At 51.6% G+C, this 11,418-nt stretch overlaps 1 protein-coding gene across 1 annotated transcript; it reads left to right on the plus strand.

Annotated features, from left to right (window-relative positions):
- Positions 1-295: 295 nt before the first annotated feature.
- TMEM238L (transmembrane protein 238 like) lies at positions 296-9,516 on the plus strand. The gene is made up of 2 exons (XM_073234777.1): positions 296-1,703; positions 8,187-9,516. Exon 1 carries the CDS (start codon positions 1,336-1,338, stop codon positions 1,573-1,575), a length of 240 nt encoding a protein of 79 aa, XP_073090878.1. The 5' UTR covers positions 296-1,335; the 3' UTR covers positions 1,576-1,703; positions 8,187-9,516.
- Positions 9,517-11,418: the final 1,902 nt, after the last annotated feature.

Here is an 11,418-nt window from a genome sequence, read left to right on the forward strand (position 1 = left end):
GCTTCTGCAGGTACATGAGGAAAGGATGAAAAGGATGGTGAGGGAATGGCCTTGACTACTTCTCACTTTGAGATGCCCTGGATTGACCACACAGCTTGAGTCCAGTCTTGTAGGGCTTCAGAATCTAAAATCCAAAACTTAAATGATTCTCACCATTCTAATATATTTTTTCTGAAAGTTTCTCATTCATTCTGAGTTATTTTACATGGAGGAAACTAAATTTGGACAACCCATTTATTCTTACCCACTGGAGAGAGCAAAAGAAAAGTAGAAATGATTTCTTTCAGTTACTTGGGGAAATGAGTCCAGAGAGGTTTGGTGCATGGTTCGAGGCCCCCCAGTGGGCTGGGGACCGAGGGGCAGCCGTATCTGTATAGTCCTGAGAGGGTGGCCGAAGACCTTTGCTGCGTTTTTCTCAGCTGACGCTCACCTGCTCACCCTGTGCGGGGGTGATAAGACCCCCCTGTTTTATACATAGCCCTTCAGGGATGCACACAGTGCTCCCAAGACAGAAAGCAAACGTGGTGATAGTCATGAAAACACACAGAGAACCAGATCAGCATTTCTTGACTTTTGCCTAGAGTTGCCTTTAAGCCCACACCCAGGCCACCGCAGACAGCCCAGGGGTCCCTCCTCTCCCCTCTCCGTCCTGTCTGTTTGATCTCTGTGATGAGCCTCTTTCTGGGAAGCTCAGGTCTTTGGGTCTTTGGAGTGGAGAATCTACAAGACACACCGACCTTCTCTGGCTAATACTGACCGATTCTTAGAGCACAATTTCAAAATCTATTTACGTCAACAAACTCTTTTCCATATCTTGTACAAAAAAACCTCCCTTCCCTACAAGGAGGAGTAGGGCAGGGAGGGGAGGGAGACAAAATCCCCACCACAGGAGATGGAGAAACTGTCTTAGAAAGCTGGAATTGTTCAGGCCTTGAGAGTCAGAGGACTGGGCACAGGACAGCCCTCTTCCAAGCTCACAGGCTCAGTGTCCTGGTCATTGGCACTGCAAATCCATCCAAAAGCGCCCTCAGTCCTCCTCTGCCACGTAGCCTGGATTTGCCCCAGTGATGACCAGTCCCACACACAGTGATGTCAGGCTGTTTTTTTCGGGATCATTCCTGAGCAATGAAACAGTTAAGAAATTTCCTGCCCCACTGGCTGCCATGCTCATAAAGGTAGGTCCACGTGTACTTCCTTGTGGCTCCAGACAGACTGACGGCTCGCTCATTTGCTCACACCCAGCAGGGAGCGAAGGCAGCAGGAGGCAGAACCGCCACCCTTCCATGCAAAGCAGCCCCAGGGGTGCGGCAGGGCTCCTCCTGCTCCTCCTGGGACATGCTCCTGGAGAGGCTGTGGGGAAGATGCAACCCCGGGCAGTGTGCGTTTCTCCTTGTTCTGGCCCTCTTGCTTGACACTGTGGGCCTGGTCCTCTTGCTGCTGGGCATCTTCGCTTCACTGGATTACTGGGACTTCTTGGTCTACACAGGGGCCCTGATTCTGGCTTTCAGCCTGCTGTTCTGGATCACCTGGTATTCCTTCAACATCAGGGTGTCTCTTGAGAAACTGGACTTTTAGCTTGGCCGTGGGCAGAGGAGGAAGGACCCAGGCTTCACATGCAGCTGTCTGCAAGCCTGCATCCTTGGGCAGTCAGAGGAACAGGAACATGTCACCGCTCCCACCCCGGATGCTCTGCCAGGGACCAGGTGAGTGCACGCGTGACCTGCCTGACAGGGTGGCCAGGGAGGCTGGGACAAGCAGGGGCAGGCCGGAACCTTCTGAGACTGAAAGGGCAAGAAGCTGGAACACTGCACCCAGCTGCGGATTCCATCATCCCGGGCTCTGGCTGCGTCTGTGGTGACCAGCCAGGAAAGCATTGGGATGTATTTTCTCCCCTGAGGACCTTTATCCTCAAAGAGATGAGAAAGGGTGTCTCCACAGCCCCTTCCACTTCTGGTAGGCCACGAATAGTCCTGCCATGCAGAAGGAAGTTGGCCCTTAGGAGAAAAGAAGCCGTCTTGATTCCCTGCTGGAGAGAAGAGCCTTTAGCGCTAGGAGTGCACGGCAAGTTCCCCAGTTGCTGCATGCACTCTGCATAGAAGGAGGGCTGGGAGCGGGGCTAGGGTGGGAGGAAACAGAAGAGGACCACCCAGAATGGCCCTTCTTACACTGTTCCTCCCTGCAGATGGGGTGTGCATGCCTGGGGAGGGGTCAGGACCTGCCTTACGTGCACTCGCAGGGGGTGTGCCTCCTCTGTTGGTGCTTCTCCCACCCACCCTCCTCACGCACATTCCCATGCAGCCAGCATGCCCACTCCCACAGGCCTGGGAGACCCGAAAGAGACCACAACTGACCATTTCGCTGGCCAGGCCACCCTCACCGCTGGGCCAGCGGCTTGCTGGGTGCGTGCAACCACGGAGACAGATCATTGTCAGATTTTTCACATGGACTCAAAGCACCAAAGACAGAGCTGTTCCTGCCCCACAGCTCTGATTAGAGATGTGGACTGAGGCTGGAACCCATGGTTGGATGCCCATCATTGGCTCCCTGCCAGGTGGGCAGGGACCTGATCTCAGGAGCAGCTGGCACTCCCTTTTGAGGGCTGGATGTAAGAGTAAAGGCCACTGCTGTGGGTTGGAAGGAGGAAATAATAATTACGTCTTTCCCAGGGCATTCCATCTGACCTTTGGAACTGTGAGACATGAGCAGCAATGTGAAGGGGTTTTGGGGGGCTAGGGTCAACCTGTTCTGGACAGACGGGAGAAAGAGAGGCAGAGGCAGAGCACCTGGGTCCCACTCCAAGCAGCACCACCTGTTCACTGAGCAGTGCTGGACAGGTTGCATCATGCTCTGAGCCTCAGTATTCTCATCTGTAAAATGAGGGCAATGTTACCTGCCCTTGTGGTTGCAGTGGTCAAAAAGAGGTGAGGCAGAAAAAGGCTCTTTGCACACAATGTGGTTCTTACACATGTTGAGTGTTGCTAAACATATGATAGATGGCGAGTAAAGTGACCCAGAGTTCCAACTGGGAGTACCTTGGTGCACCTCAAATTCATAGTGCCGGGGGTCTGTTTACAGTTTGCATCATGAAACCTCAAAGCAAAAAGTAACCCCTAGTTTGTTTGCTCATTCACGAGGGTGCATCAGGCACCGTGCAAGGCAGGCACTGGGGGATGCAGTAAAGAATAAGACACATGAAGGTTTTCCCTCAGGGCTTTCCCATCAGGTGAGAGACAGACATTAACCAAAGAGTCTCAGTAACAAAGGTACAAAACAGTCAAGTGAGGACTAGGAAGAAAAGGAATGTCACTCCATGGAAATGAACATTCAGTGGAGAAACTGACCCAGAAGGTGGAGTCTTTCTGGGAAAGGCAACACTTGAGCAAAGGTCCTGGGGTGGCAGGAAATGAAACAGCAGGGAGAGTGTAGGGCGGAGGGTAAGGGCAGCAGAGGGTAAGGGCACCGCCTGCTGTAGGCAGAGCCTTGTAGGTTCTCTTACGGATTTTGTTCATTATTTTAAGAACAGTGAGAAGCTATTACAGAGATGGAAGCAGGGGTGGGAGCTTGATATACCTGGATCTATGTTTCCAAAAGACCTTCCTGGCTGCAGCATGGATGATGATGATGATGATTCCAGATCAAGCCCATTTGGGGAGCTACATCACTTGCCCAAACAACAAGGGGTCCCCCGTGTGAGGGCCCTTGCCCTGCACATCCTGCCCTCATTGAACAGAAGGAAGTTCAACAGCCCAGTAGTGAAACGCACAGGCCCAGATGCAGACTATCTGGTCTGAATCCGGTTGTGTTCCTTACTAGCTATGGGGCCTGGGTAACTTACTTTACCTCCCCATGCCCTAATTTCCTAATCTGTAAAATGGAGATGGTGCTAAGAATAGCTCCTGTTTCAAAGCTGATGCTAATAATAGTCCCTACCTCATAAGGCTGTAGTACAGATTAAGCAGGTTAATGTGTGTACAGCACTTCATGAGTGATGATTAAATACACCAAGGGGCAAGATACTGGCACACCACAGACGGCTGGTGCCTCCCTCCAAGATAAACACCCCTGAAGCATTGCAATCAGTTCTGAAGACAGTACATGACATTAAGATTCTTCAGTAGCTATGAGAGTGCGAGCTGCCCCCGAATGCCACACCTTTGGGCAAGCTCAGAGGGACTTCACGAGCTGTGAGACCCACTGTCCTCTCCACTGAATGCAGGCATGCCAGTATCACTTTCACCTTTTCAGTTCCCATACACCATGTTCTATGGGACCCTCAAAACCCCTCCCTTGGTCCCTCCATTCCCTGCAATGTCTGGGGCTCACCCAGATTCACAAGTTAGTATGTGCTGAGATCTGCTGTTGTGGTGGCTACTCACTTATGGAGCTGCTCCCACCGACGACCTCTCCCCACCCCTCCACCCCCCATCCACCACCCCATGACATTGGACAAATAAATCATTTTGCTTCCTTTTGAGGAGGAGAGTAGGTCCCCAAGAATGGCTTCCAACTGTGCTCTGCAAAGGCCCTTCACAGGGCTGGGGTGGCAGGAGGGAGCAGGCAGGAATCCAGCAGCCCCACCCAGCCCGCAGCACACGCAGGCACCCACCATAGCTGGATTTTCCACAGTTTTATCTACGGAACTTTCACATAAAGCTCCATGTGAACAAGTTTTGAAGCTAAAATACATTTCTGAAGAGGACTCCTCTCAGTCCCCTGAATTCTGTGACCTCTGGCCTGGGGTATAACCTCTGACCATACTTCTGATTTATGGGCTGTTTGTAACTGGCTCTGCCAGTCCTCAGTTCACAGAGAGAAGTGACAGGAAAGTGCACAGGCTCCCTGAACGCAGAAATGGTTGCTGCCTTCCTGAGCTTGTCCTTCAGAGTCTCAGGAAGATACGTTTGCTAGGAAAACCCTCCCGCCCAGCACCCCCACGTCAGAGGCAAGCAGGCCACGTGCCTGGCACAAGGGCTGGCACAGAGCTGCGGTCAAGACAGGCAGGGCCTGGCCACCCCTGAGCCCTCAGCCCCCTCTAGCTGGAATGGTTCCCTGGAGGCCAGAAGACAGCCTGGCCACTAAACCCCAGAGGGCCTCCCCAGAGTTTCAGGATGCACGGCTTGTTTTAATGTCCCAACTGTGTACCAAATGTTTGCTTTTATCACTTGGTTGCTGTATTTTCTTAAGATTTGTTTGCTCTAAGTCTCATTTGCTGAGCATTCCTTGTAAATAGAGATAAGTCCCTGGGCAAAGTCAGGTTGGGTTTCTTGTCCTTTTACAAGAGGAGGTAAGACGACACTCCCCCACAACCACACACGCACAGTGCACATACATCAACACCCTCTCCCCCCTCACACAAACACCGCCCCTCAGGTGCACACACCCATGTTCCCCTCATATATACCTCATGCACACATGCACATACACACACCCTCACACATGCCACACACATACCAGAAATACACCCTCCCAGAAACACATACCCACTCCCTGGCATGCAAAGCCAAAAGACATGGAAGGCTCACAGCCCCAAGCCCTGGAAAGCAAAACTTGTTCCTCAGCATCAGCTTTTTCTCACACACAGACTTTCCTCTCTGCTCATGGGGGGCCAGTGGAGCCACTGAGCCATACACAGGAAAGTCAGGAAGAAGGCCTGCCTGCAGGTGCACAGTGCCCAGGCCATGTGCAGACCCAGTGCAGTGGCTGCGCAGAGGGCCAAACACTCCCCGAATCTCTGGAAGAACTTTTAATCCAGAGGAACAGATAAAGCAAGCAAGCACACAAAACTCATAAAATGATGGAAATGGAAATGAGAAATGTCTGCCATGAGATAAGCAGTCTTGCCCGGGGTTCTGAAAGCCTCCTGGCTGGGTGGGGAAGGGGCTGTGTGCCCCTCGGATACCTGGCCTGGGGACGGTAAGAACGTGGCAGGCAGAGATGGCACCCGGGACAGCCTGAGGGAAGGACTGAAGGATGGGAAGCACTGGAGAGTGTCCGGCCCAGTGGGAGCAGGTGTGTGTGACTAGGGACAGACTGGGTGTTCCTGGGAGGATGCTGACAGCTAGATGAGGACTGACACTTGCCAAGCAAGAAGCAGCTTTCCATGAATTTAGGGACTGGAGAGCTACCGGCTGGGCTCTGCTTGAGGAAGAGGAACTTGGTGGAATGTGCAGAATGGGTTGGAGAGGGGAGGCAGGGAGACAGGGAGACCAAGCAGCAGCTCAGGCGGCAGGTAATGAGACAGCTGTGATGGCCACGGAGAGGAGAGGAGAGGACAGAGGCGGCGCGGGCAACAGACAGCCCATCCTGGCCTCCTGCAGCAGGATGGTGGTGTCAAAGGTTTCCAACAGCATTGCCACCATGGAATGAGGGAGGCCAAGGGAAGGCATGGGTCTGCATTTCCTTTGCACACGCTGAGATCGGGATGCACATGGTCTATATATGAGCAGAACCACCCAGCTGGCGTGGAATGTGCAGATTTTAAACTCAGAAGGGAGATCAGGCACAGAGACAAAGGTAGGGGCTGGAGACATGAGTGTGGACGAGATCATAGAGGGTGAGAAGGTGGCAAGAAAAGGGAAGAAACGGTGTGGGGAGTAGAAAAAAGAGGGAGGAGCCCTCAGGTTCACTGTAAGAGGCATGGCACAGGGTCCCATTTCACTCCATCCACAACCCTGCAAAGTGTTACTATTATCATTATTCTGCTTTTACAGAGAAGGGTATTAAGGAGCATAGAGGCAAAGTAACTTGTCCAACACAATTGGACTAGTGAGTGACGGAGCCAGAGTGGGAAACCGGTGCATCTGCCCCTATTGTTCACACTCTCCACTAGGCTGGGTGTCGGCAAACCACAGTCCCTGGGCCAAATCTGGCCCTTGTCTTGTTTTTGTTGGTAGAGGTTTATGGAGCACAGTCAGGCGCCTGCACGCACAGACTGTCTATGCACGCTTTATGCTCTAATGACAGGATTTCTGACACAGACCAATGGCTGTAATGCCCAAAATATTTACTATCTCCCTTTTATAGAAAGAGTTTCCTGACCCCTGGCCAAGCCACAGTTAACCCCATAGGAGCCAAAGTCAGAATCTTGAGTCGTGCCTGCTTTTGGGGGATGGGAGGAGGAAGCAGGTTGGGGAACCCAGAGAGAAGTCCCCGGTAATAACAGGGGAGCGACACCATGATGGTGACAGAGAGGATGAAGGAAGATGTGATACTAAGACTGAGGGAAACTGACCCTTGAGAACCACCAAAAAGGTGCATGACATGGAAGTCCAAGTGGGATCTCCTGTGAGCACGTATCACACTGTACTGTTGATGCTTTTCTCCCCTTGGGCTCTGTGGACAGACTGTGGGCTCTGTGGAGAGCTCCACCTCATCCTTCTCTGGGCATCGTCTGGTGGGCACATGGTAGCACATTTCCACATGCTGGTTGCAAAAGCAAATGCACAGAGGCCACCCTCCTGGGTGCTGGACCCTGAGTGCTACGAAAGCCTCTTCATCCATTAGCTTGGCTCACATTGAGCCTGAGGAGAGGTGCTGGACTTGGCAATGAGCCTTTATCCGTAAGTGGTGGGGACAAAAATTTGGGAGACCAGCATGACCTACCAGCCTGCTAAGATGTATAAAGGAATGTGTGTGGGGTAGTCCTCAAAACATTCAAATGACGGGGGACAGGCTATGATGGCAGAGCTGGTTTGAAGATGACCTTTCAAAGGAGGGGATACAGAAAATTGAGCAGGATGGGAGTGGAGGAGAGGAGGCAGCAGAGAGGGAAAGAGGATGTGGAAGTTCTGAAGATGCAGGGATGTGTGGTCCTGTCTGAGGTGGAGGTGGGGCAGAATCCAGAGCCCAGAGAGGTATTTGCTTGCCTGCCAGGGAGGGTGGGGAGAGGGAACGAGGATTTGATGAGTGTTGCGGTGTTTATTGGGCCAGTCATTTATTTTTACCATCTCGTTCAATGCTCGTGACTCTGAGTTAGGCATCAACTGCCCATTTTACAGGTGGAGGAAACTAAGTCTCAGAGCGGTTTCACAGCTAGCCCATGGTAACAGCGCTATTGAGGGCCAGCACCAGAATTCACTCCTAAGTCCAGCTGACTTCAGGAATCATGCTGGTCCACTACACACAGGCTCGAAATGATGTATTTGAATCTTGGGCCGATCCATTTTGTCTTCATTTATTCAACACAGGTCCCATCCGATGGCAAAGCATCAAAGCAAGCAGATGCCCTTTCTTGCAAGCACATCCTTTAACAGTATCCAGGAGGAACCAGAGGCTGAGAGATAGAGGCTCTCAAAGCACCCGCTAGGATGCCTGTGAATGGCCATGAATGTCAGGCTTCTGGAAGGTTCCAGGCTCCGTCAAGAGTCCAGCACCCCTGCACCAGGCCACTGACGCCACTGCTGGTGCCCCAGATGTTTCGGCCTGAGATGCAGTAAAGTTCTGGGGCTTTCATGGCAGCAACCCTACTGTGGGCTGAAATCCCAGAAGATAAGTCCCATCCCCTGTTGCTCCTCTTGTCAATGTCCTTTGAAAAACGAACAATTGGAAGCAAACACGGAAGTCCAAGTGGGATCTCCTGTGAGCACGTATCACACTGTACTGTTGATGCTTTTCTCCCCTTGAGCTCTGTGGACAGACTGTGGGCTCTGTGGAGAGCTCCACCTCATCCTTCTCTGGGCATCATCCGGTGGGCACATGGTAGCACATTTCCATGTGCTGGTTGTGAAAGTAAATGCACAGAGGCCGCCCTCCTCGGTGCTGGATCCTGAGTACTACAAAAGCCTCTTCATCCATTTGCACAGCTTGGCCATGCCGCTGGCTCACATTGAGCTTTCCGTCAACTGAAATACTCTGCGAGTTTTTCTGACAACCGAGCAAGGTCTCTGCTGTGCTGTCCATGTGTCATTCACTCCTTGATCCTAAGAGCAGGACTCTATTTTCCTCTTCCTTCAACTGCATGAGTGAAAGGCAGCCCAGCTGTAGCACCTATGAGGTCAACCTTCAGAGGCTAATCAGATGCTCGCCCCCTGTGCCTGGCCTGCATCACTAATTTATATTTCCCCTGGTCTCATTTTTTACCTTTTATTTTATATTTCACCCTAAAAGTGTATGTGTTTCTTATAAGTTGCCTCAGACGGTTTATGGTGGGAAACAGTTATCTAAATAAAGAAGTAGATTTGGCTTTTTAATGGGATGTAATGTATTTCTGAGTCTCCATGGTCTCATAACAATTCTCAAACTCCCAGTTTGAGCAACCTCTTCCCAACAGTTTAAGCTGCCTCTGTGCAAATCCTGGAATTCTGCTTTGGTACAGCACCTCCTGGAAGGAACACATGGATTCCGGTGGATGGAGACAGTACCTGGGTTATTTGGACACCATGGACTCTTCTGGAAGTTCTGTGCCCAGCCACCAGCCTGACTTCTCAGAATTAGGCTGGACTCAGAAACCTGAAGAGCTTTAATGAAAGAACATTCTAGATGAGGCATTATGGAGATAGATTCCCCTCCTACTCAGAGCCTTCCTTGACCATCCTTTCTTGTAATCCTATTGATTTCCCGAGCTGAACATTTCTTTGTGTTTCTGATCTGACACCGTGCAGTGAGGAAGCACGTCCCCTTCCTTAGAGTTCTAACATTAGCACAGAAGGCCAAGCCACATATATATAATCAACACCACCTGAACAATTCCTTAGGAAAACATTGTTTTGGAGCCCACATAACTTTTTTTCATGAGACCAACACAGTTGGGTTTTTATTCCAGAAAGGGAACAGGTTTCCATTTCTGTAGCTGGGAACCAAATCCAATAGTGGGATTTCATTTGCAGCAGCCACATTGTTCAAAATATATAAATCTTTGAGAAAAAAAAACTGGGATCCCACTCAGCCCAGAGCGTATGTTTCCGGCTGAGCAAAGCTGAAGGAACTGAGAGAGGCCGAGCAGCAGCAGGTGCCAACTTCCCACATCAGGTTGACTCCAGGGAATTCACCTCGTTACTTACGCCTTCCTCTGCCTCTTCCTCTGTCTCTCTCTCCGTCTCATCTTGCTGTTCATGTGCAATTTAAACACATGTATGATAGTGCTCTCTACAGCACACTTGTTCAACTCCCGAACTGTCTCCTGAATTAGAGGGCATGCTTCTGCAGGATGAACCTCTGACAGCTGCTTTGGAGAATGAGTGGAGTCAATCTGTGATGGTAGAAGTAGTGGAATGGAATTGAAGGCAATTCCAGCTGATTACGGGATCTTGTTTTCACCCTCTGGATAAAAGGGAGATCCACATAGGAGGCGTCCTGGACTTTACACTCAACCACCTGGGAACCCTGGTTAAGCACTAGAACTAAGACGATACACCTGGACAATGGGGGGCAATCCCTTTGGGCAAGGCTTGGTCTGCAACTATCTGCCAGGACAATGCTCAGGGACCCCTTATGGTGCAGAATTAAAGGACACATGCCCCAAACTCAGTCTCCGGGATCCTGAGCTCAGCACTGCTCAACTTCCACAAATCGCCTGGGGATCTTGCTAAATGCAAACCCTGATTCCGTAGGTCTGGGCAGGGCCCCTAAGACTGTGCGTTTCTAACAAGCTCCCAGGTGATGCCAATGCTGCTGGGCCCCATGACACTTAGGAGAGCACGGCTCTCAAGCAGCCCACTACTTTAGAGATGGGGAGCCTGGAGCCAGCAGGTGATGTGAACTTGTTAAATTCAACCATCTGAAAGCAGCATATCCAGTCCTGGGCCATGTCTCCAGGTCTCTAGGCTGCCACACCAAGGACTCCAAGTCCCCTTTCCCCCCCACAAAGTGCTGACTGGCTCCTCCAGCGCCCTGCTGGACCTCAGGCAGAGCAAGCAGGCAGAGCGGTGGCTCAGGGAGGCGAGGCGCGCTGTGTGGCTGTTGCGTCATGAACTGTGCCTGGGGCCTCGACCTGGCTGTGCTGCGTGCCCAGGAATGCAGTCCCGACCAGGCCTCTACGCTGCTCTATGTCATTTCAGGTGCCAGAGGCATGAGCACACAAGTGACTGTGTCACACAGGCAAGGCAGGGCGGAGAGGGAGGAGGAGATGGGGCCACCTTTCCACCAGGCAGGGCCATGGAGCTGGGTAGGTCTGATCTGGGCTCGTTTCTCCCAAGGGGCTGGCTCCAGAGAGCCTCCTACTGCTCCCCAGGCCGTCTCTGTGCCCCCTGCTATTATCTGTTCTCTTGAACAGCAGTAGTTTTTTCCAGTGACCTGACCTCACTTGGCTCTGCCACCCACAGGCTGAGTGATCTAGATGATTCTCTCCTATTAGGAGGTAATAATAATGAGTCACAGTCATGAGGATCAAATGTGACACAGCGTTGGCCTTCTAAGATCCCACAGACTCCTGAATGGGCAAATGCCTTAGAGAGAATCACTTCCCTTTGTAGAGTCAAAACA

Source organism: Manis javanica, chromosome 4 (assembly GCF_040802235.1).
Source record: "Manis javanica isolate MJ-LG chromosome 4, MJ_LKY, whole genome shotgun sequence".
Taxonomy (NCBI): domain Eukaryota; kingdom Metazoa; phylum Chordata; class Mammalia; order Pholidota; family Manidae; genus Manis; species Manis javanica.

What these genes read in the sequence shown, in the direction of transcription:
- TMEM238L (XM_073234777.1), top strand. Translation starts at nt 1,336, where the DNA reads ATGCTCCTGGAGAGGCTGTGGGGAAGATGCAACCCCGGGCAGTGTGCG.